The sequence below is a fragment of the Aquarana catesbeiana genome, linkage group LG13 (genome assembly GCF_042186555.1).
Source record: "Aquarana catesbeiana isolate 2022-GZ linkage group LG13, ASM4218655v1, whole genome shotgun sequence".
NCBI lineage: Eukaryota > Metazoa > Chordata > Amphibia > Anura > Ranidae > Aquarana > Aquarana catesbeiana.
In genome coordinates, this window is record NC_133336.1 from 60,014,902 (window position 1) to 60,042,009 (window position 27,108).

The 27,108-nt window shown below is 43.6% G+C and overlaps 1 protein-coding gene across 6 annotated transcripts in view; it reads right to left on the reverse strand.

The window, feature by feature from the left end:
• The window catches only part of SYNE2 (spectrin repeat containing nuclear envelope protein 2), a 582,128-nt gene that overhangs the window by 57,951 nt on the left and 497,069 nt on the right, over nucleotides 1-27,108 (reverse strand). For all 6 annotated transcript variants that reach the window (XM_073609718.1, XM_073609721.1, XM_073609720.1 and 3 more), the window contains 2 exons: nucleotides 23,953-24,111; nucleotides 21,283-21,449 (listed from right to left, as the gene is read on the reverse strand). In XM_073609718.1, the coding sequence (XP_073465819.1) occupies nucleotides 21,283-21,449; nucleotides 23,953-24,111 (326 nt within the window). The remainder of the gene's footprint in view (nucleotides 1-21,282; nucleotides 21,450-23,952; nucleotides 24,112-27,108) is intronic.

Sequence of the window (27,108 nt, forward strand, 5' to 3'; positions counted from 1 at the left end):
GGTGATAAATGGGGAATACTCAGAATGGTCAGGGGTGGGTAGTGGGGTTCCCCAGGGTTCTGTGCTGGGACCAATCCTATTTAATTTGTTTATAAACGACCTGGAGGATGGGATAAACAGTTCAATCTCTGTATTTGCAGACGATACTAAGCTAAGCAGGGCAATAACTTCTCCGCAGGATGTGGAAACCTTGCAGAAAGACCTGAACAAATTAATGGGGTGGGCGACTACATGGCAAATGAGGTTCAATGTAGAAAAATGTAAAATAATGCATTTGGGTGGCAAAAATATGAATGCAATCTATACACTGGGGGGAGAACCTCTGGGGGAATCTAGGATGGAAAAGGACCTGGGGGTCCTAGTAGATGATAGGCTCAGCAATGGCATGCAATGCCAAGCTGCTGCTAATAAAGCAAACAGAATATTGGCATGCATAAAAAGGGGGATCAACTCCAGAGATAAAACGATAATTCTCCCGCTCTACAAGACTCTGGTCCGGCCGCACCTGGAGTATGCTGTCCAGTTCTGGGCACCAGTCCTCAGGAAGGATGTACTGGAAATGGAGCGAGTACAAAGAAGGGCAACAAAGCTAATAAAGGGTCTGGAGGATCTTAGTTATGAGGAAAGGTTGCGAGCGCTGAACTTATTCTCTCTGAAGAAGAGACGCTTGAGAGGGGATATGATTTCAATTTACAAATACTGTACTGGTGACCCCACAATAGGGATAATACTTTTTCGCAGAAGAGAGTTTAATAAGACTCGGGGCCACTCATTACAATTAGAAGAAAAGAGGTTTAACCTTAAACTACGTAGAGGGTTCTTTACTGTAAGAGCGGCAAGGATGTGGAATTCCCTTCCACAGGCGGTGGTCTCAGCGGGGAGCATTGATAGCTTCAAGAAACTATTAGATAATCACCTGAATGACCGCAACATACAGGGATATGTAATGTAATACTGACACATAATCACACACATAGGTTGGACTTGATGGACGTGTGTCTTTTTTCAACCTCACCTACTATGTAACTATGTGACAGCGGCTGCGAAGAAAAGAGCCTGCTGTCAAAGAGGGAGGGGTTGTGGACTTCTGGAGCATGTGAGGTCAGGGTGTAAGCAGTACACCCTCCTTCCCCGCTGCTGCTCTAGGCTCACAAGATGATGCTGCAGAGAGCAGCACATTGTTACACAGCCCTGATCTCTGCAGCATTTAGAACATAGGTGCACAACCGGTGGCCCTCCAGCTGTTGCAAAACTACAAGTCCCATGAGACATTGCAAGGCTGACAGTTACAAGTAGGACTCCCAAAGGCAGAGACATGATGGGACTTGCAGTTCTGCAACAGCTGGAGGGCCACAGGTTGAGCACCCATGATTTAGAATCTGCCCTCCGCTGAAAGGAGGAGGATGAGGAGTACCTGTAAGAGCGCTTCCTTCATTGGAGCACCCTTACTGGTGTTCTTCCTCTTTGGGAGAGAACCCACGACTTCAAAGGTAGGCTTTAAATGAAACAAAGGATGGGCTGCATTGTGCACCCTGCCACTACTGGTTCTTCAACACTTTTACTAGGCACAGTACAGATCAATGAAGCCCACCCTGAGCTGTCACTGGAAGGCATACTTGTGGACAAGAAGTAGCAGCAAAAGAAGCTGCAAGAGATCAACTGAAATCATTTTTTTTGCCTAGAAAAGGCAAAACCGGTGTTTTCTAAAAGAAAAAAAAAAAAAGCAAAAACATGGCAATTGGTAATATGCAGTACTGTAGCAAAAATATGTACTTTTGTTAAATATTAACTTTTCCTTCATGTAAAGGAAGTTCTGATCAAATAGTTTGCAACAAATGTAAATATTAAACTGCCGAAAATGTTATCTATAACCTACAGTGAACAGATAGCATGTATGTTCTAATCAGTACTGTAAGAGCAAAGTGCATTAGACTGCACACTACTAAGTGTCTTAAACGTGGTAAGCACTTGCTTTCTCTACTGTCCAATCAGATTGTTCCTTTTACTGTTACATGCAGTGTCTGATTCCTAAAAGCAGGACGCTTACAGGTTGCTATATGGGATGCACATTTGTCTTTTAATTTTAATAAGGCCTGTAGGGCTGTATGCGTGAGTGTCTGCTGCCCATTGCAAACAAATTCCCATATTGCTTTGAGAAGATAAAGTAATCCAGTTGCTGCTGGCAAGCAAATGAGGCCTTGGAAGAGCTCCTACGGATGTGAAGAATTGGTGTATAAAAAGCCTCCTTGTAACACAGATAAGGTCACAAATCACATCAACCACATCAATACGTTCATTTCTGTTGCAAGTGCAAAATTAATGCACTGTAAATTAAAGCACTGGCCTAGGAAAAAAAAAAAAAATCTTAACAAAAGCCTGCGTCTTGCTGCAGCTCTGAAACGATCAGTGCTGCAAACCTGTAGACAACAGGAAAGATAAACATATAGGGATGCCTTACCATAAAAGCAGAAGAGAATCAAATCCTTACAATGCTTACCACTGAATGCAATCCTGTACGCTTCACTGACACTCCTCGCCCAGGTATGATTGAAGCTCTCCCTGGATCATTCATGGCCATGAAAGGGAGATGAATCAAAGGCCACATAACCTGCATTGGCTGTGACAGCCAGCCATTCATTCACAGGTCTGTACACAGCACATACAAGCATTGCTCTGCTCCCATCCCCCTACAGTGGAGCAGATTGCAGTGTACGTGATGAGGACAGGGGAGGGCACTCTACCAGAAGACATAACATTGTACTTACTGTCAGAATTCCTTACTACCGATCCGATACAGGCAAAGCATCCTTGGGAAGGACAAATCCCCTCCCCATTCAATGGCCTACTTACTCACTGGCTCATACGTGAATGCAGAGAGGGGTACACAGCTACAACGCAGCTGCAGTATAGATTGCCAGCATCACAGGTACTAAGCCAGTAGTACATGTCCTGCAGGAATTGCTTTACACACACACACACACACATATACATATACATATATATATATATATATATATATATATATATATATACACATACACACACACACACACATATACATACAAACACACAGTGGGGATGGAAAGTATTCAGACCCCCTTAAATTTTTCACTCTTTGTTATATTGCAGCCATTTGCTAAAATCATTTAAGTTCATTTTTTTTCCTCATTAATGTACACACAGCACCCCATATTGACAAGAAAACACAGAATTGTTGACATTTTTGCAGATTTATTAAAAAAGAAAAACTGAAATATCAAATGATCCTAAGTATTCAGACCCTCTGCTCAGTATTTAGTAGAAGTACCCTTTTGATCTAATACAGCCATGAGACTTTTTGGAAAAGATGCAGCAAGTTTTTCACACCTGGATTTGGGGATCCTCTGCCATTCCTCCTTGCAGATCCTCTCCAGTTCTGTCAGGTTGGATGGTAAACGTTGGTGGACAGCCATTTTTAGGTCTCTCCAGAGATGCTCAATTGGGTTTAAGTCAGGGCTCTGGCTGGGCCATTCAAGAACAGTCACGGAGTTGTTGTGAAGCCACTCCTTCGTTATTTTAGCTGTGTGCTTAGGGTCATTGTCTTGTTGGAAGGTAAACCTTCGGCCCAGTCTGAGGTCCTGCGCACTCTGGAGAAGGTTTTCGTCCAGGATATCCCTGTTCTGGCCGCATTAATCTTTCCCTCGATTGCAACCAGTTGTCCTGTCCCTGCAGCTGAAAAACACCCCCACAGCATGATGCTGCCACCACCATGCCTCACTGTTGGGACTGTATTGGACAGGTGATGAGCAGTGCCTGGTTTTCTCCACACATACTGCTTAGAATTAAGGCCAAAAAGTTCTATCTTGGTCTCATCAGACCAAAGAATCTTATTTCTCACCATCTTGGAGTCCTTCAGTTGCTTTTTAGCAAACTCCATGCGGGCTTTCATGTGTCTTGCACTGAGGAGAGGCTTCCGTCGGGTCACTCTGCCATAAAGCCCCAACTGGTGGAGGGCTGCCGTGACGGTTGACTTTCTACAACTTTCTCCCATCTCCCGACTGCATCTCTGGAGCTCAGCCACAGTGATCTTTGGGTTCTTCTTTACCTCTCTCACCAAGGCTCTTCTCCCCCGATAGCTCAGTTTGGCCGGAAGGCCAGCTCTAGGAGGGGTTCTGGTCGTCCCAAACGTCTTCCATTTAAGGATTATGGAGGTCACTGTGCTCTTAGTAACCTTAAGTGTAGCAGAAATTTTTTGTAACCTTGGCCAGATCTGTGCCTTGCCACAATTCTGTCTGAGCTCTTCAGGCAGTTCCTTTGACCTCATGATTCTCATTTGTTCTGACATGCACTGTGAGCTGTAAGGTCTTATATAGACAGGTGTGTGGCTCTCCTAATCAAATCCAATCAGTATAATCAAACACAGCTGGACTCAAATGAAGGTGTAGAACCATCTCAAGGATGATCAGAAGAAATGGACAGCACCTGAGTTAAATATATGAGTGTCACAGCAAAGGGTCTGAATACTTAGGACCATGTGATATTTCAGTTTTTCTTTTTTAATAAATCTGCAAAAAATGTCAAGAATTCTTTGTTTTTCTGTCAATATGGGGTGGTGTGTGTACATTAATGAGAAAAAAAAAAAAAGCATGAGCAAAATTAATGAGCAAATGCTGCAATATAACAAAGAGTGAAAAATTTAAGGGGGTCTGAATACTTTCCGTCCCACACTGTGTGTGTGTATATCCCCAGTGCCGGCAGCACTCATGCAGCCCCAGACCATGACACTCCCACCACCATGCTTGACTGTAGGCAAGACACACTTATCTTTGTACTCCTCACCTGGTTGCCACTACACAAGCTTGACACCATCTGAACCAAATAAGTTTATCTTGGTCTCATCAGACCACAGGACATGGTTCCAGTAATCCATGTCCTTAGTCTGCTTGTCTTCAGCAAACTGTTTGCAGACTTTCTTGTGCATAATCTTTAGAAGAGGTGTCCTTCTGGGATGAAAGCCATGCAGACCAATTGATGCAGTGTGCTGCGTATGGTCCGAGCACTGACAGGCTGACCCGCCAACCCTTCAACCTCTGCAGCAATGCTGGCAGCACTCATACGTCTATGTCCCAAAGACTACCTCTGGATATGATGCTGAGGGAGTGCACTCAACTTCTTTGGTCGACCATGATGAGGCCTGTTCTAAGTGGAACCTGCCCTGTTAAAACGCTGTATGGTATTGGCCACCGTGCTGCAGCTCAGTTTCAGGGTCTTGTCAATCTTCTTATAGCCTAGGCCATCTTTATGTAGAGCAACACTTTTTTTTTCCAGATCCTCAGAAAGTTCTTTGCCATGAGGTGCCATGTTGAACTTCCAGTGACCAGTATGAGATAGTGAGAGTGATAACACCAAATTGAACACACCTGCTCCCCATTCACACCTGAGACCTTGTAACCCTAATGAGTCACATGACACCGGGGAGGGAAAATGGCTAATTGGGCCCAATCTGGACATTTTCACTTAGGGGTGTACTCACTTTTGTTGCCAGCGGGTTAGACAATAATGGCTGTGTGTTGAGTTATTTTGAGGGGACAGCAAATTTACACTGTTATACAAGCTGTACACTCACTACTTTACATTGTAGCAAAGTGTCATTTCTTCAGTGTTGTCACATGAAAAGATATAATAAAATATTTACAAAAATGTGAGGGGTGTAACTCACTTTTGTGAATATATATATATATATATATATATATATATATATATATATATATATATATATATATATATAGATAGATAGATAGATATACACACACACACATATACACACACACTAGAAAAAGTATTCATACCCCTTGAAATATTCCACATTTTGTCAAACAAAAACATAAATCTATTTTATTGGGATGTTATGTGATAGACCAACACAAAGTGGCACCTAATTGTAAAGTGGAAGGAAAATGATAAATGGTTTTCAATTTTGAGGAATCAATTGCGTTCAGAAGTCACCTAATTAGTAAAAAGAGTCCACCTGTGTGTAATTTAATCTCAGTATAAATACAGCTGTTCTGTGAAGCCCTCTGAGTAATGAGTAATGATTTTGTTACTTTTTCAGAAAGAAAGCAAACATGAATTGGTGACAAACAATGCATTTAAGACATTTGCAGACACTGAAGTGCATAGTTATGACAGAGAACCAATGTTTGCATAATAAAGTGTCATATGTGTCTGGTGAATTGGGTACCTTTTAAATCAAGCATTTGTTCATTGTACGAACAGCCACGTAGAGCTAGATTTTTTTTTATGTATTCTTAGATTTTTGGGATTAATTTTCATTTTTGATAAACTTTTAAACAAATAGGAATAAATTATTCCTTTGCAATGGGGCCATACCCACACTGTGAAGGTTAAGAACTTGTTTTGTCCAGGGGAGAGCAGGGTTGCCAACTTTCTGTAAATTTACAAAGAGTTTTTAAAATCCGTAATTTTTGCATCTGTCCATGCAAGTCCGTAATGGACATTAAAGGACAGATGCAAAGATTATGGTAACTTCGGGGGAAAGGGAGGGAGTTTTTCTTACCTGATCCTCCTCTCCCCCCAGCAGATGGTGCTTCCCAGTGCTCCGGTAGTGGAGTGTTCCTCAACGTCTTCAAGTCCGGAGTGGGGCTACGGACCCTAGACCTAGAGTGCAGGGTTGCAGAAGCTGCAGGGACTGATTTAGCTGGCAGGAGGAGCGGAAGAACTGGTAAGTATATTTCCTTTTATTGTTCCACTAGACCAGCCTCTCAAACTTTTTAACAGAGGAACCCATAAAATTATCTTTCGGTCTCAGGGAACCCCTGCTAAAAAGGACTATATTTACAACTCATGATACATTAGTGTGATGGTCAGTAAAAAGAATGTTCCTTACACTTGTGGTCATTGGGAAGAATGACCCCGTTACAGAAAGCTAAAAAGATCAATGGCATCAGTGGGAACTTGTCGGAGAGGCAGAAATTGCACATTGCTCAAGGAACCCCTAGTAACATCTGGAGGAACCCTGGCTAAGAAACCCTGCCATAGATATAATCAAACAATTAACTTTGAGGAAAAATTGAAAGAGAGGCTTGGACTTTTTAGTCACAACCAATTTATACAAAAATATATTTTTATTGTAAATACAGGTTAATTTTTTAAAGCTGTACTGTAGGCAAACTTCTAAATACACAGAAGATACGTTTGTGGGAGATGTTTTACCTGCCGAAAGATTTGCTTTCATGTCCATCTGGTCTTGAGATTTACACAGCTCTGCCAGACAACGGGGCCAGGTTAGTGACTTGAATTCTCTTCAAACGTATCTTCTGTGTATTTAGAAGTTTGCCTACAGTACAGCTTTAAAAAGTGACCCTGTATTCCATTATACATTTTAAATACCGTAACTAAAGTCCTACCTAAGAACGCATTTTACAAGAAGCCTCCTTTTACTTTTAGAAGTCCAAGAACACAAAAAAAAAAAAAGAAAAAAAAGCTATTCTGCTGCATGTTTAGCTTTATATTGTTTTTGGGGGCTTAGTTTTCTGGCCTGCTAGTATCCATTACAGTGTTAAATAAAAGTGCCTTAAGAGTCAAAGACATTCATATTTAAAAGAGGGATTAGAGGAGCATAGTCATAAAAAGTCAACCACCAGTAAATGTGAAACTCTATTAGAGGGGCTAAGAGGATTTTTAGCCTTATAAAAAGGTAAGGGCAGGCAGCATATCAGATCTGCTTTGGGCAGGACAATGGAGTACAGACACATTTTTAACTCCTTCAGGTGTGCTTTTTAAGAGATGTTTTTTAGGAAAAAAATTATATAGAATATTAATATATACAGTGGGGCAAAAAAGTATTTAGTCAGCAACCAATTGTGCAAGTTCTCCCACCTAAAAAGATGAGAGAGGCCTGTAATTGTCATCATAGGTATACCTCAACTATGAGAGACAAAATGTGGAAACAAATCCAGACAGATAATCACATTGTCTGATTTTTGAAAGAATTTGTTTGCAAATTATGGTGGAAAATAAGTATTTGGTCACCTACAAAACAAGCAAGATTTCTGGCTCTCACAGACCTGTATCTTCTTCTTTAAGAGGCTCCTCTGTCCTCCACTCATTATCTGTATTAATGGCACCTGTTTGAACTTGTTATCAGTATAAAAGACACCTGTCCACAACCTCAAACAGTGACACTCCAAACTCCACTATGGTGAAGACCAAAGAGCTGTCGAAGGACACCAGAAACAAAACTGTAGATCTGCACCAGGCTGGGAAGTCTGAATCTGCAATAGGCAAGCAGCTTGGTGTGAAGAAATCAACTGTGGGAGCAATAATTAGAAAATGGAAGACATACAAGACCACTGATAATCTCCCTCGATCTGGGGCTCCATGTAAGATCTCACCCCCGTGGGGTCAAAATGATCACAAGAACGGTCAGCAAAAATCCCAGAACCACACGGAGGGACCTAGTGAATGACCTGCAGAGAGCTGGGACCAACGTAACAAAGGCTACCATCAGTAACACACTACGCCGTCAGGGGCTCAGATCCTGCAGTGCCAGACGTGTCCCCCTGCTTAAGCCAGTACATGTCCGGGCCCGTCTGAGGTTTGCTAGAGAGCATTTGGATGATCCAGAAGAGGATTGGGAGAATGCCATATGGCCAGATGAAACCAAAGTAGAACTGTTTGGTAGAAACACAACTCGTTGTGTTTGGAGAAGAGAGAATGCTGAGTTGCAACCAAAGAACACCATACCTACTGTGAAGCATGGGGGTGGCAACATCATGCTTTGGGGCTGTTTCTCTGCAAAGGGAACAGGGTGACTGATCTGTGTACATGAAAGAATGAATGGGGCCATGTATCGTGAGATTTTGAGTGCAAACCTCCTCCTATCAGCAAGGGCATTGAAGATGAAACATGGCTGGGTCTTTTGATAATGATCCCAAACACACTGCCCAGGCAACGAAGGAGTGGCTTCGTAAGAAGCATTTCAAGGTCCTGGAGTGGCCTAGCCAGTCTCCAGATCTCAACCCCATAGAAAACCTTTGGAGGGAGTTGAAAGTCCGTGTTGCCCAGCGACAGCCCCAAAACATCACTGCTCTAGAGGAGATCTGCATGCAGTAATGGGCCAACATACCAGCAACCGTGTGTGACAACCTTGTGAAGACTTACAGAAAATGTTTGACGTTCATGTAGAATTTACTTCCTGGAATCTATCTGCCCTTAGCTCAAGCATGCCCCCTCCCGACATTTGCCTAGGCCTGGTAACCAGGAAGGGACTAAGGAAATGGGAAAAAAATAAAAACTAAGAAGGTGTAACACTAACTAACTAACTCAAGTAAATATAATCTATTTACTAATTTAGCAGCAGAAGGATTAAATATAGTCAATGTTGATTGAGAGAGAAGTTCTACTTTAAGTGCTCCCTTGCTGAAAATAAACAGGATAGTGGGTTTAAAACAGTATCCTGATGTTTTTTTTTTTTTTTTTAATCAGACTGATATTCTTCTTGAACACAAAGATCCCGACATTCTGGATTGCATGCGTAGTTTGTACTGGTAATAGACATATATAGGGGAGAACGATAGCATTACAGGACCAGTACAAGCAGTCTGCTCTCATCTTGGTGAATGTCGACTAGCTCGCACCTGCTTAGTGATTTTTCAAAGAAATGCCACTTGGCCAGAAGCCTAAGGCCCCTTTCACACATGTGGACTGTTCAGATCTGCCCGTCAGTTTTTTTCAGGTGGATCTGAACGGTCGCTCCATAAAGCTCTATGGAGCGTCAGATGTCAGCGGTGACATGTCCGCTGACATCCGATCCACTCGATCCGATCCACAAAATCCAGACGGATGGATGTCCTATTTTCCATCTGTCTGGCGGATCGGATGGGATGAAAACAGACAGGCGGTCCGTAATCATCAGATCCCTAATGAAGCTTTGTGGTCTTTTAATCCGCCCTGCAGGAGGTCTTAGAGCAGAGGATGGCTTTCTATCACTGCCATGCTTAGAAACTGCATGTTTAGTACTGCTAAGCCAAAGAATGCCAGCACAGGATAACCAGGCAACAGGATATAGCAAAAGGTAAATTTACATCTCTCCTATCACATAGGGACCCTCATCAGTCCTGACCTCCACACTATAAGACAATGAAAGGCAGCTCCAGACAACAAATAAAATCTCTCACCTAACACTTTCCAGGAAACACAACTGTGCTCAAGAGAATACTTTATCCTACTGAATGCATTGAGGCCACCAGAGGACTTCTCAATGCTTCTGGACAGATCTGTGGGGTTGAATTACCAAAACTGGAGAGTGCAAATCTGGTGGAATTTTGCATAGAAACCAATCAGCTTCCAGTGTTTTTTGTCAAAGCTTAATTAAACAAGCTGAAGTTAGAAGCCGATTGGCTACCATGCACAGCTGCACCAGATTTTGCATTCTGCAGTTCTAGTAAAGCAATCCCACAAATCAACTCCTGTATTCTCTGGTCCAAGGATTCTATGCTTTTGAATGAATGAACAACTTGTATAGCACTACATATGCAAACTGAATTGCCTTTTGAACTTCACCAAAACCCCTTTCACGCTAAAGCAGCCACTAAAGCCAGTGGTTTTTGCAGTGCTTTAGCAGCGCTTTTGTTAAGGTCATGTGACAACGTGGCGTTTAAAGAAATGAAAAAAAAGACCCATTTTGCAGCACTTTTAAATTGCTTTTAAAGGTGCTTTGGAAGCGCAGCCCATTTATTTCAATTGACAGGGGCATTTTTGAAGCGCTTTTTATAGCACTCCAAACATGCCCCAAAGATGCACTAGCAGGACTTTTTCTATCCTCCCGCAAGCACTTCGCCCCAGTGCGAAAGCACTCATTCAAATGATTGGGAGGCAGTTTTAGTGCTAAAGCGCCCGAAAACCATCTCAGCGTGAAATCTTAATGTTACAGCTTCTGACTACCATTCAAAATAGGAAAATAATGTCAGCTGTGGATTCAGCCAGGTGTAGAAAATCAAATTCAGCATGAAAATGAGACCCACACAGCAAGTAGACTTTGACCACTCCCTACCACCGAGTCATGCAGAGTAACCAGTCCCTCCTAAGAACTTGGACCCTCATCACTCTCCATAAAAGTGCAGAGAAATACCTGGTACTGATGGGTGTCTAAAGCAGGTGGCTCTAAGATCAAGTGTAGTAACTGTTCTTATCAGTTGAGGAGACGCTGTGCTGCTCCTAACGGAGGGAGGGGGGGGGGGGGCGCTTGGCAAATTCTTTGGTGTAATGGTACCTGGATGGTCTGTCTCAGCATGGGCCATGTTGGTGCTCCTAGGAATTTAAGGAGGCTAGTGCATGGTCGAGTCTGAGCGGGCCAGAAGGGTGCCCCTGGTGAGGATGGGTGCTGCACTGGTCTGGCCGAAGGGTTGGGTCATCCTGGCCTTCTGGCTAGGATCGGTGTGGTTACTGTTCCTGTCAGCGTCCAGTAGAGGAGCTGCCATCCTGAATGAGGGCTCAGGCTGTTGCTATGCAAATCCACTGGAAAGGCTAGTACCGGTGGAGGCTGTGTTTAGACGTCCGAGGCTCTCCCCGAGAAAACCTAGAAGGGCTCTCTATCTGGCAGGGAGGGAGAGCTGCACTGGTCCGGATGAGGGTCAGGGCTGAAAAGAAGCCCATGGTGTATGTAGCCCTGGAGTGGCAGTCCAGTGGTGCCGTAAAATCACTGTGAGTGAGGGTCACTTTGATTTATCGCACCACGGTCATTGCACCATTCACACTTTTTTCTCACCTGCCTCTTGTGCCGGGCCTTTTGTCTGGGAATGGAGGAATTTTTGATTCCTGGCCGGAGGGCCTGGCCATTGTATTACACAACGGTCACTTTTCACTCTCCTGTCCACTTCCCTCTCCCCCACTTTCTTTTATTTAAGCCCCATGTTTGTCACTTTTTGTATTTTTATGTTTGTATATGGTTTTTGCACATGTGACTGGTAGGGTGTAGGTCCTCGGGCCTGCCTTGAAAGTCTTGGGAGATGGTGGACATGGCCTTCTGGCTTAGTTCGCCCTCTCTCATGGGGTCTCCCTTTGGGGGAGCCCCACCTAGTACTTGGGTAGGTCTGTTTCGGCACACCCTCCAAAGAATGGAGTCCGTCTGGTTTCGGCCAGATGGACCAAGTGTAAGTACCCCAATCCCCGTCTGGAGCCTAACACCGCAGGGGGATCAGGGCAAGGTCCTTCAATTGTGGAGGACTTGTGTACACCTGTTGCACTTTTTATGTTTCACTCTATGTGTGTGCACTTTTTTTTGGCACCGGGTGAAGTTTTTGGAATGTGTTCACACACTATGGGCTTTCAAAAAAAAATATGGGAATGTCCTGGTGCTCAACTGGTTACCCAGCACTATCCAAATGGACAGGAAAAGATTTTCCAATTGTTTAAGTTTTAAACTGTTTTACAGGGTTAAATCTGTTGGCTTCCACTAGCTGAGCAGACTGCCGAGGATACAAAAAGACTGTAAATATGTAAAGCGGCGGGGAGGGTTAGCAGTTAGTTGAACCTTCTGCTTCACCCTGCATAGGCAAATCACAGGTTCACATGAAATATAACTACTGTGAGACAAATATGGTGCCTGCCACTACTGGCCTTCTCAAAATGTTGGTTGCTTGGTTGTCAAGCTGACTGAGCCTCAATACTTTGAAACACTGATCTAACACAAATATACAGCAAGTGAATCTAAAACTATGTACTGAAACCAGATGACCAGCATAAAATGCAGCTCATTAGCATTTTCTGGCGGTGGTCAGTTAAAGCTACCTCCATATTTCTACCATGGCAGGTTTTCTTTAAACAAGTAGGATCCAAATTAAGGGTTTGTTTTACGTTTGTGATCGGTCAAAGTAGGGAGGAGTTTGAGCAGTTCAGGGGTAAGGCTTCAGCTGTATGTATCCTCCTTATACTGCTAGGGCTTATATAAAAAGGGCAGTATAAAGAGCAAGGTAAAAAGTGCTAAAATCCAGCGTGATCACAATTCACCTTTTTGTGATATAACATAGTAAACTGAAAACCAACAGGGTACCAGAGGTCACTGTAAACAAAATAGCTCAAAGTATCAATTGATATAAAATAGCTGCCGATTCCTGAAGTCGGCAGCACCAGATTTCCATAGTCATCCCCAACTGACTAATCAGTGGGGATTGGGGGGGGGTCAGAAAGCAGCTGTGTTGGATTTTTAAAGTGTATCCATTGTCCTCAAGGTAAGGATGTACTCTACTCTTCCCTCATACCTAATAAACAACCACACTCAGGTGATCTTTCCATTTGTGGAAAGATCTATTGGCAGACTGCTCTAACTTCTACCTGGTTTGTTGGTAGCACAAAAATTAGGCTGTCATTGCTGGCCTCCTTTGGACTTCTGTACTCCAGCATCCCTGACCAAGAGCAATTTGTTGTCCATGGTAAATGTGGTTCACTTCTCCTGATCTGACACAATAAACTGACAGGACACCAGGTCACTGTAAACAAAATAAGCTCAAAGAATATCCAACGATATGAAACACTAACTACGAAGTCTAACCAGTTTTAAAAGGGGGGGGGGGGGATTGGGAAAATGAGGAGTTGGATTTTTTTTTTAGCATGTCATCATTGTCCCCAAGGTAACTAGGGATAGGGATGTCCTCCTGCCTTTTTTCCTCCCTCATTCCAAAAAAAACCCCAAAAAAACAAAAAAAAAAAAACAACCTCTGGTATTTTCATTTTTGGAGACATATTTCGACCTATATCTGATGTTTGTTGGTACTGGTAGCACAAAAATGAAGCTGCCATTGATGGCTTTCTTTGTACCAAGTCAAATTATCAGCTCTTTCAAGAGCAGATATCTGCAATGGTGGCCAAGGTATTTAACTCCTGACAGGTTTCTTCTACAAAGGAAAAAAAGAAATAAATCTGAGAATCTTTTAAGTAGCCATTGTTTTTCTTGTCTTACTGTCTGCATAATAAGCAAATATCACACCCTTTTTTTTGGATGTCTCAACTTTGATGTACACTTTGTAAGCCAAAAATAAAATGAACCCATAATTATATGAGGCTGGGGGCATGATATTTACTGGCATTGTAAAACCATTGTTTCATTTAATCCCACAACAAAGATGCATACATATATACCAATCCTATATACAATTCAGAGTACATACATAGGACACACTCTGCTGTCTGTATTCTGTGACGGGAAGGTCTGCAAAATAGCAGATACTCTGCTCACTATAGGTCGATCCCTAGAGTATAACTTCACTTTTAAGCTGGCTATACACCAGTAGAATTTGTTTTGAAAACTTTTAAAGTTCTAATCGTTAGTGGGGTTAAATCGATGATAGTTACAGTGACAAGACAATTCGAAGGAGCAGGATGGAAACTCCTAACGATGTACGTGCTTTTTGCTTGGGAAATTCTATTTAATTTTCTTTTAAAATTTGATTTTGCAATAAATTCTTAAGTACTTTCAAACAGCATTCGTCAAGGCTCTGTTGGAATTATTAAACTGTATTAGCCCAGGTTCACACTGCTGCGGGATTGAAATCGTGCGAGTTCAGCTGAACTCGCACAATTTCATTCCCGCATGTCAGCTCGACAAATTCAGAGACATCCGTGCAGTTTCCTGCACAGATGATTATTGAAATTGCACCCAAAAATGCCAAAAGTAGTACAGAAGCTACTTTTGGGAATCGGTGTGGTGTTGCAAAGTCGGCGTCACACAGAGTCAGACGGTACCATTGCAGAGCAATAGCCGCTGATTCGCATGCCAAATGACATCAATGTGAACCAGGGTTTAATGAGATTTTTCATGAGAACATTTCCATGAAAATCTGCCAGTGTATGGTCAGCTTAAATTACATAGTTACTCAGATTGAAAAAAAAAAAAAAAAAAAAGTCCCGCAATAGGAGAAAACACATTTTCCTTCCTGACCCCTCTTAGGTAATTGGATATTTCCTGATTCAGCAATGTCCAATATTATTACTTATAAATGGTAATAGCCAGTTATATTCTGTGCACTGAGGAACGCATCCAGCATATGGTTCATTTATGTAGTTCTACATGAAGATCATATCCCCCTAATCACCTCTTCTCAGGGGAGAATAAATTCAGCTCAGCTAATCTTGGAGTAGCTCAGCTAATCTCATAGTGTGGGGCCTCCATGCCTCCTATCAGTTAAGTTGCCAATTTTCTGCACTCTCTCCAGTTTTCCAACATCCTTTTTGTGATCTGGTGTCCAAAATTGAACTGCATATTCAAAATGAGGTCTTACTGATGCTTTGAATAGGGGCAATATTTCTACAGTAAAATGGTTCTCAAAATGCGCGCCCACTCCCGCTAAAAGGCTGCCATCTACCAAAATACTAACCCTGCCGTGCTCTTGAGATCTGTGTGACCCTGCAGAGACTTTGCAAAAAGAAATCCCAGCTGAGTACAGTTCCCACTGAGCATGCATGCTGCTTGCTACATTCCATTCTATGGCTAGAGCCATACTGGATTTCTTGGGGCCACCATGAATATAGACCAGCCATAGGAATGAATCGGGTGAGCAGTAAGAATGCACAGTAGAAGTTGGATGCCGCTAAAGGCTTTGTGATGCCAGGCTAGGCCGAATGCAAGTATTTGCTTGGAGGTTGACAATCATGGGTGGTGAGAAAAAGATTTAAAGGCCAACTTCACTTTTAGTAAAGTTCTCACGTCAAAAAAAGATTGACACCATTTCCAGTGGCGGCTGGTGCTCCAAATTTGGGGGGGGAGAGAGCAAACAAACCCCCCATCAATTGCAGCCTCAGTGTGCCCAAGTGGCCCATCAAATGCAGCCACTTGTGCCCCATCAAATGCAGCCACTTGTGCCCCATCAAATGCAGCCACTTGTGCCCCATCAAATGCAGCCACTTGTGTCCATCAAATGCAGCCACTTGTGTCCATCAAATGCAGCCACTTGTGTCCATCAAATGCAGCCACTTGTGTCCATCAAATGCAGCCACTTGTGTCCATCAAATGCAGCCACTTGTGTCCATCAAATGCAGCCACTTGTGTCCATCAAATGCAGCCACTTGTGTCCATCAAATGCAGCCACTTGTGTCCATCAAATGCAGCCAGACGTGTCCCCTGGCTCGGCTGTCACTTCACTAATAACCCCCCCCACGGCCGCTTCAGGGGCCCTTACCGCTCGTGTGGCGGGGCTCTGCTCTTCTCCCCTGGAGTGACGGGGCTTCCTCCTCCTCTGGTGTAGTGGCGGGAAGCGGTGGCTGTGGCTCCTGTGTCCGCTTGGCTCCTCAGGCTTCCTCCGCCGTGTCTCCTCCTCCGCCAAAGCATTAGGCATCCAATAGGATTGCCTAATGCTTTGGCCAATCGGGAGACAGGTCTCACTGACCTGCCTGCTGATTGTCAGGGAGGAACGTTAGTGTGAAAATAGGGAAAATTAATTCACTATGCCACACAACAGGGAGGGATCTGGACGCGCCCCGAGCCCACCCTATTTTGAAGCCTATTAGAACCTCTGGCTCTGCTTGAAAATACACACCCCCCGCCTATCTCTGCCATAGTATTTCATGTGTCCGGCATCCTGAAAGGGTCGGGCACATGAATAGGGAGGGCGACGGAGGTGTCAGGGGGGGGCGGCGCCCATGCCCACAATGCACGGTCAGCCACTGAATTTCTCTGTATACCAAATCAGTACCTACAATAGTTTCTTTGATATTTAGGAAGTACTACATACAATAGATATATTTCTGGATCAGACATTTTAACAGGTATTGGTGGAAAGAAATCAATGATCTTAATTTAATTGCATAAAACACATGACCAACATTGTAGTGTGTGTAAATCTCCCCCATTAGACAGCTGGACTTTAGATTTTAAAATATCTAGAAATTCTGTACTTGCTTTTGAAATTATAACAGTTACAATTCAGAAGGGCAGATGTTGGAGCTCAGCAGTTTTTTTTTTTCTTTTTATAGTCTAGTTAGCTATTCAGGCACTCAAAGTCTCCCCCTTCCCTTTTGTACTACATCAAGCTGCAGTGGGTAATCAGAGTTGACAATCCTTTTCTGAATGGCACAAGCCCTTACACACGCACACAATACATGTGAGGAGGGAGCTGCTTGTAATAGTGCCATATGGCCAAGCCGAGCCTGATGTCACAGACTGAATCACATCAGTGTCTAAGCCCACAGCCAGACTGACGGACTCGGCTAAATCAGGCACACACCAATCACTTTACTGTGTTACTGTTTGCATCTATCTAAATGTAGCATTAGAAGCAATTATACTGGTTTGCAAAGACACATGCATTCAAGTGACAGCAATTATGTCCAAGGCCTACTCCTAAATGCTTCATTAAAGCTGTCAAACAGGAGTCAATGGGATAATTGACCATGGGTCAGAAATTAGCTATTCAAAAGCACAGTTTTCATAAATTGAATAAATTGCATTTACCAGATAGCCAAAACTTGTAGTATTCAATTTTTGATCAGGTACTAAAGGGTTAGAAAAATATGGACAAAATCCACGGGGGGGGGGGGGGGGGGGGGGTAGTAAAAAGTAAGAGAACAGTAAAAAGCAACGGACTGACACTGGAGGGCACATACTGTGCATTGTGGTATATTGCATTAAAAAAAAGAAAATAATAATAATAATTATCAAGTCCAATTTTTGTTCCATTAAAGTGTTGTGGGGTGACACGCTGTCTTAATTGAATACAAATTTGAACAAAATATATATATATATATATATATATATATATATATATATATATATATATATATATATATATATATATAAAAACACCTTAGAGGTGTATGGTAATGCAACAGAACAGTCTTCCTCACTTGATCCAAAACTAAGTGAAGAAAAATTAAAAAAAAGTTTTGGCTAAAAAGTTTGAATAAACGAAACTCCTTTGACATCTTCTGTTTTGCTTTTGAATGCGAGTTTCTTTGGAAATAGTGATTTTTGTTAAATAAAAAGAAAAATAAACCACATATGATAGGAACCAACAACAGGTCACAAACCTAAGCAATGCAAGCTAAACGTAATTTTGTTCTCAATTTTTTCTTTTTTTCCCACAAGGTTACCATCAAAGAAAACAGCATGCGATAGCAATCAGAAGATCCAAAGAGACAGATGAAAGTCACAAGTGATGATTCTTGGCCCTTCCTCTAAAAGTGACAATTGAACCCGCCTTTCCTGCCTCTCAAGCATCCCCATTGGTTCTTTCATTTAATGGATGCCCTCAAATAACAGGCGAGTTGGAGGTAAGCTTGATTGCTACTGGGAAAGTTGAGAAAATTATTGGACTTTAGCTGCTTGGATCTCCTAATTTGCTGACCATTTTAAAGCTGAAGGCAACCCCGCTTTTTTATGTAGTTACCATTGACCACGTTTGAGACAGGCTTCCATTATAATTTGACTGGAATTCATATGTATCTTGATTCGTTAAAGCAGGCCACGTCGTTTTAAAAGTGGTTGATCTTTCTACACCCAACCAATAACCTGTATACCCTATTTCCTTGCTTTATATGCAAATATGCTCCTCTGCTGACCACCACCTTTAAAAACTAGGTCGTCTGTGGCAACCACCACCATCAGAGGGGAATCCCATTACTAATTCAGAAGTCAAAATACCCAAACAGTGGCTGCATTTGATTGGATGCAGCCACTGTTTAGCCAACAATTTTCCACCTGGCTACTTTAATTTTCCATTTGAAAGATATCAGGCAGGTGGAGGTCCTCAGGGCCACCAATGTAGTGCATTTTGCTCAAGAGCTAGCCAAAGTTCTAAACGTGTGCATCCATTCACCTCTAGGCTTCTAGAACGCTTAGTCTACAACTGTCTTGGATCCTACCTCAGTGAAAATAACCTTCTTGACCCATTACAGTCTGGCTTTTGCTCGCAGCACTCCACGGAAACTGCCTTACTAAAACTCACTAACGATTTACTAACTGCTAAAACAAACAGCCAATACCCCATACTCCTACTGCTTGACCTCTCTGCGGCCTTTGATACTGCTGACCACCCGCTCCTTCTCTAACTACATTCCCTTAGCCTCAGAGATTCTGCTCTATCCTGGTTCTTTGCCTATCTATCATAGCGCTCCTTCAGTGCCACCTACAACTGTCTCCTCCTCTCCATTGCCCCTTTCTGTGGAGGTCCCCCAAGGCTCTGTTCTTGGACCCCTTCTCTTCTCTATCTAAACCTCCTCCCTTGGTCACTTGATAACCGCCCACTGCTTCCAATAACACTGCAACTATCAGTCCCTCCCCTCACACCAGGGTACTAGGTGTAATCCTAGACTCTGACTTGTCATTTCATCCCCAAGTCCAATCCTTGTCAAAATTTTGTAGAATTCACCTCCGTAACATCTCTAACATTCGACACTTTAACAAATGAAACCACCAAGCTCCTCATTCACTCCCTTGTTATCTCTCGCCTTGACTATTGCAACTCCCTTCTCATTGGCCTGCCTCTCCATAGGCTATCCCCTCTTCAGTCTATCATGAATGCTGCTGCCAGACTTATCCACCTTACCAACCCCTACACTGGTTCCCAATCACCCAGCGAATTAAATTCAAAATACTAACCAACAACATACAAAGCCATTCACAACTCTGCCCCAAGCTACATCACCAATCTTGTCTCCAAATATCACCGAAATCATCCTCTCCGCTCTTCTCAAGGCCTCCTACTCTCAAGCTCTCTCGTCTCCTCCTCCCATGCTCATCTCCAGAGCCTCTCCCATCCTCTGGAACTCGCTACCTCCACTGGTCCGGCTATCCCCTACTCTTGCTACCTTCAAGCGATCACTGAAAACTCATCTCTTCAGGAAAGCCCATCACATCTCCAACTAATCTTCTACCACTTCCATCAGCTCATTCCCCACAGTTACAACCTTTTGTACCACCTGCCCCACCCTATTAGATTGTAAGCTCTTCTGAGCAGGGCCCTCTTAATCCTCTTGTATTTTATTGTATTGTAACTGTATTGTCTCCTTTTATATTGTAAAGCGCTGCGTAAACTGTTGGTGCTATATAAATCCTGTATAATAATAAAAATAATAATAATAATAATACTGCCTTGCATGCCTCCCCAGTGTGAAAGCCCGAGTGCTTTCACACTGGGGCGGTGCAATTGCAGCATCTTTGGGGCAGTGTGGGAGAGCTGTATACAGTGCCCCACTAGCAGCCGAAAAGCGCCGCTATTCTAGGATAATAAATGACACAAGCTCGATTTGCCATTAAAACAACATAAAACAACAGCATTCCATGTGTATCAAACTCCACCATCCTAAAATCATCCAGCTGACTAAAATTTCATTGCAGTGTTTATGAATCAAATATATATTTTATAGATTGTACAAAACCAGGCAACAATTTCCACACATCCAGATAAAGTCAGAGAGGAACTCTGTAGGCAAACAGCAAAACACACATTTAGGCCTTATTCACGAAAGCATTACCGATCCGCAGGGGCGTTGCTAGGTCTACAAAAGATCTGGGGCTAGAGCCCATAGCAGCATATCAAAGAAAGTCATATGCTTGGGCGGGCATATACATGCCCAGAGAGCCCCCCACCGTTATATCAGGGTCCCCAGAGAGCCCCCCCTTAAATCATGGTCCCCAGAGAGCCCCCCCCACTTACATCAGGGTTCCCAGAAAGCTTCCCCTCCCTTGGGGACCCCTGCAGAGACTCGGGGCTATAGCCCCAAAAGCCTCCCCCTAGTGACGCCACTGCCGATCCGTACAATTGTGCAAAGGGCCATCTTCAGCCGCCAGGGATGCACAGGTGTTGCAAAAAGGCATCTTGTTGAAATAAATGACAGGTGGTCATCTGCACAGACCTCCACGCCCATAGTGGAGTGCGGGTTCAATGCACAGATCGGAGTTCTGTCTGCAAAAGTGTGCGACTTGTCATGCGATTTGACCTGTCAAATCGCATGAGAAGTCACTCTAATGTAAGCAAGGGCCAACATTGCTGCTGTGTTTCAAGGCACTTGTGTTAAGTGTACAAATGAGTCCAAATCCTTTGGAGCCCCTTGGATCTTACACCTAATACAACAAATGACAAATTTAAACCCAACCCCCTCCAGATGCCAAGCCATGCCACATGACCGTAAATTGCCAGAACCTCAGTGGGCAGCACTGGTGTGGAATTTGATGGGTTGTGTTTAACTTTCACTTGGGAAGAGGTGCTAGGGTGATGGAATTCAGCACCTTTGCTGTCTTACAAATAGTTTAGGCCAGGTCATATTTTTTTTTTAGTGTGACAAAACGCTTACCGGGAGCCAATCACATCAAACAGGTGTTTCCATCGGTCGTTCACTTTATTCAGCTTGTTTTCAATATCAGTCGATCGGGCCTTGTTGCTGGCTATGATCAGCTGGTCTCCAATTTGTTTCAAGTGCAGTTTATTTTCACTGAAGAGATTAATTTCTTCCATGCAGTCCTGAGAACAGACAATTAAAGCTATAAAACCCAGTGCCATGAAAACAAGAAGGGTGCATTGAAATCACTGCTGCTCTGTACCAGCATTTTCTACTGCTCAGTTCACCATTATTGCGATGAATCACCTCTAAGCTATTACGACGACACATTATAGAATATTCACTTTTATTTTAGAACATTCTGTAACCTACAGGGCTATGTAAAAAGCAACCAGTATGTATAAAGGGCAGCAAACAGCAACCAATAAGATTTTACTTTTGTCAGTTCAGAGCAGTCACAGCAATTATAGAGAACTTCTGATTGGTTGCTGTGGGTTAGGCCACTGTGCCTTGTTAAACCTAAAATATCTATGTTCAACATAACAGCTCTTTAATCTGCTTAGGTGCCGGTAGGGCAGGAGACCCAATTTTTTTTCTGCTGCAGTTACGCTTAGGCCTTGTTCACACATATGGCTGGGGAAATGGGAAAAATAGGCAGTTGAGTCGCGGTTTTACAGCCTCCCAACCATCCCTCCCTTCACCTAACACAGTGGCCGGAGTTGTACAATTATTGCGGCTACTGCAAAAACGATACCCCCCCCAGTGTTTGGTAGGCAGTACCGCCACTGAATGCAACCTATTTAAAGTGATTGGGGCTGCAGCAAAACCACCCTGCAACCACATGCAATGCATGCGGTTACTTTGAGGTGGTGTAGGCTTTTCAAGGTTAAAACAAGCGGTGAGGAGCCATCACATCGCAGCTGCCTGTCAACTGCACTCTGAAAAGTGATACACCTAGGGTTGCCACCTGTCCAGGATTCACCCGGACAGTTCAGGTTTTGAATCATGCGTCCGGGTTTCAGACCACCTGAAACCCAGACACATTATTCAGGCCGGACTATGGCTTCCCAGCAGGGTTGTTGGCTGCAGTTGTCTAAGCCGAGAGTGTCTGTTACACTCTCTTTCACACTGCCCAAAGCCAACACTAACAACCCCCCCCCCCCCCCCAGACGGGAGAGGAGGGAAGGCTTGACCTGCTCCTCTTCCTACCCCTTACCCCTTTGTGTCTGCCCACACTGCAATCCCCGATGCTGTACCTCAGAAAAGGGAAGTGGGAAATTTGAAGCCTAGCAGCCCCAGATACATCTGGACGAGAGGTGCTGACTACCAAGGGGTGAGTGAGCTCACCATCCATCCCTGTCTGTGACTGAAGTCTCCCCTCTTCTGCCTCTAAGTGTGTACACTAAGGTAAATCAGGGTTCTCAGAGCACCCCTTACATCAGAGTTCCCTTTTACATTAAAGTCCACAGAGCTCCCCCTTAAATGTAAGTGGGAACGCTGATGTAAAGGGGGCTCTAGGAACACTAAATAAAGGGGAATACAGGAAACTCTGATGTAAGTGGGGCTCTGGTTACCAGAAACACCTTTACACCAGAGTTCCCCTTTACATGAGAGGGCGCAGTGTCCCCCCTTACATTAGAGTCCTGTCCGTACAGATTTCTCAGCGTTCCTCCTTAAATCAGGGTTCCCAGAGCATCCCTTATGTCTCCCTTACATCAGAGTCTGCAGAGTCCCCCCTTATAGTGTAAGGGAACTCTGCGAGTTCAGATGTAAAAGAGGAAACTCTGAGGATTCAGATGAAAAGAGGAAATCTGTGGACTCTTGTGATTAATTTCAAATGATTAGAAATGTTATTTAATTGCAAAATATATGTATAGTTTATACTATAAAAAAATTGCTGTGCACCGCTAAAGTGTTCAGGTTTGACCTGGCACCGCAGATTTATTTTCAGAGGGGCTGCTGCCAGCATAAGCAAGTCCTTACGAGTCCTGTCCAGAGTCGGTGACTGGACATTCAAAAGAGAATGAACAGGCCGATCAGTTAATTCCTTTGTCACTCTGCTCTCTCCAGCCATCAGCATGGCCCTTGTTAGTGCAAAAGCACTGCAGCACAACTGATTCAGCTTTAACAAATACTTGCCAGTCCACCATTGCCCACTGCAAATCACCAGTGGCTTTTATACAAGTCACAGAAACTTACTAGAACAGAAATCTACTGCAGTAACAAATACAGACAATAAAAATAGCACTTTACAACATGAATACATTTAGCAGAACTTAGGCTGCACCAGGGCTTGTGTTCTTAAATAAAAATAGATATGTTACAGGAACTTGTTAGAGTCTAGGACGCGAATGTTTAGATAGAAGACAATTTAATTAGCATTGACTTTATTTATAAAATCCAGCAAAATGATTTTTAGAGCTGCAGGAAATGTTTTCCACTGGAAAGGACAGGAAACGGGTTTGTGTATGGAGCCCCTCAATGATATTCTAAACCATGCGTTATATCTCAGCTGTCAGAGGTCATTTCTGGTTTATAGGAAATACAGAATTGTGTAAGTAAGAAGTCATATATATCCTCTGAGAACTCCATACACAGCTTACTCTGTAGGAGATAGGATGTGGATTCATACCGACTCAGAGTCCAGTAATGTAAGCTGCCATCATTTCCAGCAACACCACTTACCTTCTGCAGCTTCTCAATCATTTCCTTGATGTTCACATCAGCGGTCTGCGAGACTTTACTCTCCATCTGCGTCAGCCAATCACACAGCTCTTTGTTCTTCTCATTGAACACATTCCAGGCATTGAGTCGATCCTCTATCTCTTGTTTTCTCATAGACACCTATGTAGGGCAGAGAGTAGGTCAGTTAGCGGCTTTACTTCTTAGGCATGCACATTCAAGTAAAAATGGAAGTGTAACTCAGGGCAAAAGTGGTGCATCTTGGCAATACATCCTTGTGCTAAAGGGATAAAACCTAAAGAAACATGGGTCTCCAAACTACAGCCCATGGGTCACATTCGACCCATTACAACATTTTACCCAGGCCACACAAAACTGACCCGTATTTGCATCATGCATTTCCTTTTTGCAGGTGGGCCAGAAACCCGCACCCTAACAGCCAATGATGCTGAGTGGTTATCACACAGCATCATTTGTTGCATGATGCTGATCCCAAGGGGCAGCATTCAGGGCCACCCCAGCATTCAGAAGAAGACCTGTCCTAAGTCCAAACTGGTCCTGCCTCCCCACCCTGTGCAATGCTGCTGCTAGGGTGAAGACTAAGGTAGAACAGGGGGACTTATGTGCGATGAGGAGCTTCAGAGTTATTTATTGGAGCACGTTTATTCATTTTAATTTTATTCATGAAACATGATTTTTTCACGCCAGGAATATTTGTAAGGTATACGATGTGGCCCTCGTCACCCGGTGTGAGCCAAATTGCATACGAAGGAGCAAACGTCCACCCTCAGGATAATTGCACGGAGAACTGACAGAGCTAGCTGACCGGGCATCCGGTTACATCCACTGCCAAGCCACACCCCCAATCCAGATCACATCCGCTGCCAAGCCACGCCCCCCCATCCGGATCACATCCGCTGCCAAGCCACGCCCCTCAATCCAGATCGCATCCGCTGCCAATCCACGCCCCCCAATCCAGATCACATCTGCTGCCATTCCACACCCCCCAATCCAGATCACATCCGCTGCCAAGCCACGCCCCCCAATCCAGATCACATCCGCTGCCAAGCCACGCCTCCCCAATCCAGATCACATCCGCTTCCAAGCCACGCCCCCCCAATCTGGATCACATCCGCTGCCAAGCCACGCCCCCCAATCCAGATCACATCTGCTGCCAAGCCACGCCCCCTCAATCCAGATAACATCTGCTGCCAAGCCACGCCTCCCCCAATCCAGATCACATCCGCTGCCAAGCCACGCCCCCCAATCCAGATCACATCCGCTGCCAAGCCACACCCCCCAATCCAGATCACATCCGCTGCCAAGCCACTCCCCCCCCAATCCAGATCACATCCGCTGCCAAGCCATGCCCCCTCAATCCAGATCACATCTGCTGCCAAGCCACGCCCCCTCAATCCAGATCACATCCGCTGCCAAGCCACGCCCCCCCAATCCGGATCACATTAGCTGCCACGCCATGCTCCCACAATGTGGCCTTCATACTGAAACTTTTGGCGGCCCTTGCTTTTAAAGACCCTACAAGTAGAGAAAAATATACGTTGATGCACCAGAAATGCACTTAACTCCTATGTCCTGTTGCAGGCTGACAACCCACAGTATTTTGGTGGACCGAGTGGTGTCAACCCTGTCCAGTTGTCTTTTCATACACTACCAAGACCCACCTACTCTCCATCTCCACAACATTAAGAATAATCATTTGGCAATCCAAGATAAGAACTAGGAGGGCTCATTAGGCTCCTTGAGATCACAGGACACAGCTGAATTTCTGACATGGTCAGCAGATATTTTTTGGCATTTATTGAACAGATATAAACAAAAACACTTTCAATGACCTATTTAACGAATCAAAAGAAATAAAATAAGAGAAGTTCACTGTTGGGGTTTACAAACACTTTAAATTAAATGAAAAAAAAAAAAGAAGAAAAAAAGTGCTGCAAAAAGCATAAGTACTTTGTAGGCTGTATCCTTGGGGAGCAATGGGGGTAGTAGCGGCAGGTATGTGGTGGATGGAAATAGTTCACAAGAAGAAAAGGCACTTTTATTCTGATTCAGCAGCTCCAAGTGGAGGATATCTACAAACTGAAAATAACTTAGAAAAAAAAGCGCACAGATCTCGTGCAATAAAGACGGATGACATTTATTTGATAAAAGAACAACTGGAGTTCCTAGTCTCTTTGCTTGCTAATGGATCATCCTCTGTGCTATTCATTAAATGTTGCTAAAAGTATAACTTTCGGCATCAGGAAGGAAGTGTTAAATTGGTAAAATGAGAAACTCTGCAGGACATTGTTGTGCCTCCACTGATACGATCTCCAGCCTATTTCATGGGCTTCATGAAAAAAACAAAACTACCCAATGGGGCACAGACACTTTTATAACCTAAAAGAGGATCTAAGCCTTACCCGATCTAAAATAAATAAATAAAACACACACCAAAACAGGATTGACTGAACTTGAGCTTTACAGTAGAACTATGGGCAAAACCTCTTTAGTTCATTTTTTTTTTTAAATTACATTCTGTATCTGTAACTCATTTAAAAACCTTGTGATCCTGCCAGTGAATGGTACTTCCTCTGACAAAGTGACAACGGTAAATGCCTTTCAGTGAGTTTACTGCAATGTTGTCACCTTGTGCAGCATGTAGCATAAGGACTACATACACCGAGGAGGATACCAGTGTTGTGACCACCAGTAATCCTTGTTCTCCCCCAATGACAGTCGGCAAGAGACACTTTCAGCTCCATCCTCAGGCACTGCGATAGGCCGCATAGTGCTGTCCACATCATCTGATTGCACGAGTCTGTCTGCAAAGCATATGAGGGAAGGTATACCTGGACCCCCATCTCCCTCTCTGGCACTGTAAGAGGTCTGTCTGCCCCCTTGTGAGATCATCACAGGAGAAGACAAGAACTTCAAAGCTTCCTGGAATCCACCCCAAAAATGTAGTAGTCAGAATTAAGTACATGAAAGTACATGTACCGAACCAAGACATCAATGTAGCCTAAAATGAAAATATGCGATTTGCAATCATGGAAATTACACTTTTTTTTTTGGATAAAATAAACCAAAAATAAATAAAAATCGCTGGATCAGATACATCCAGCCTCTGCATAGTTGGGCTAGCCATATATTATACAA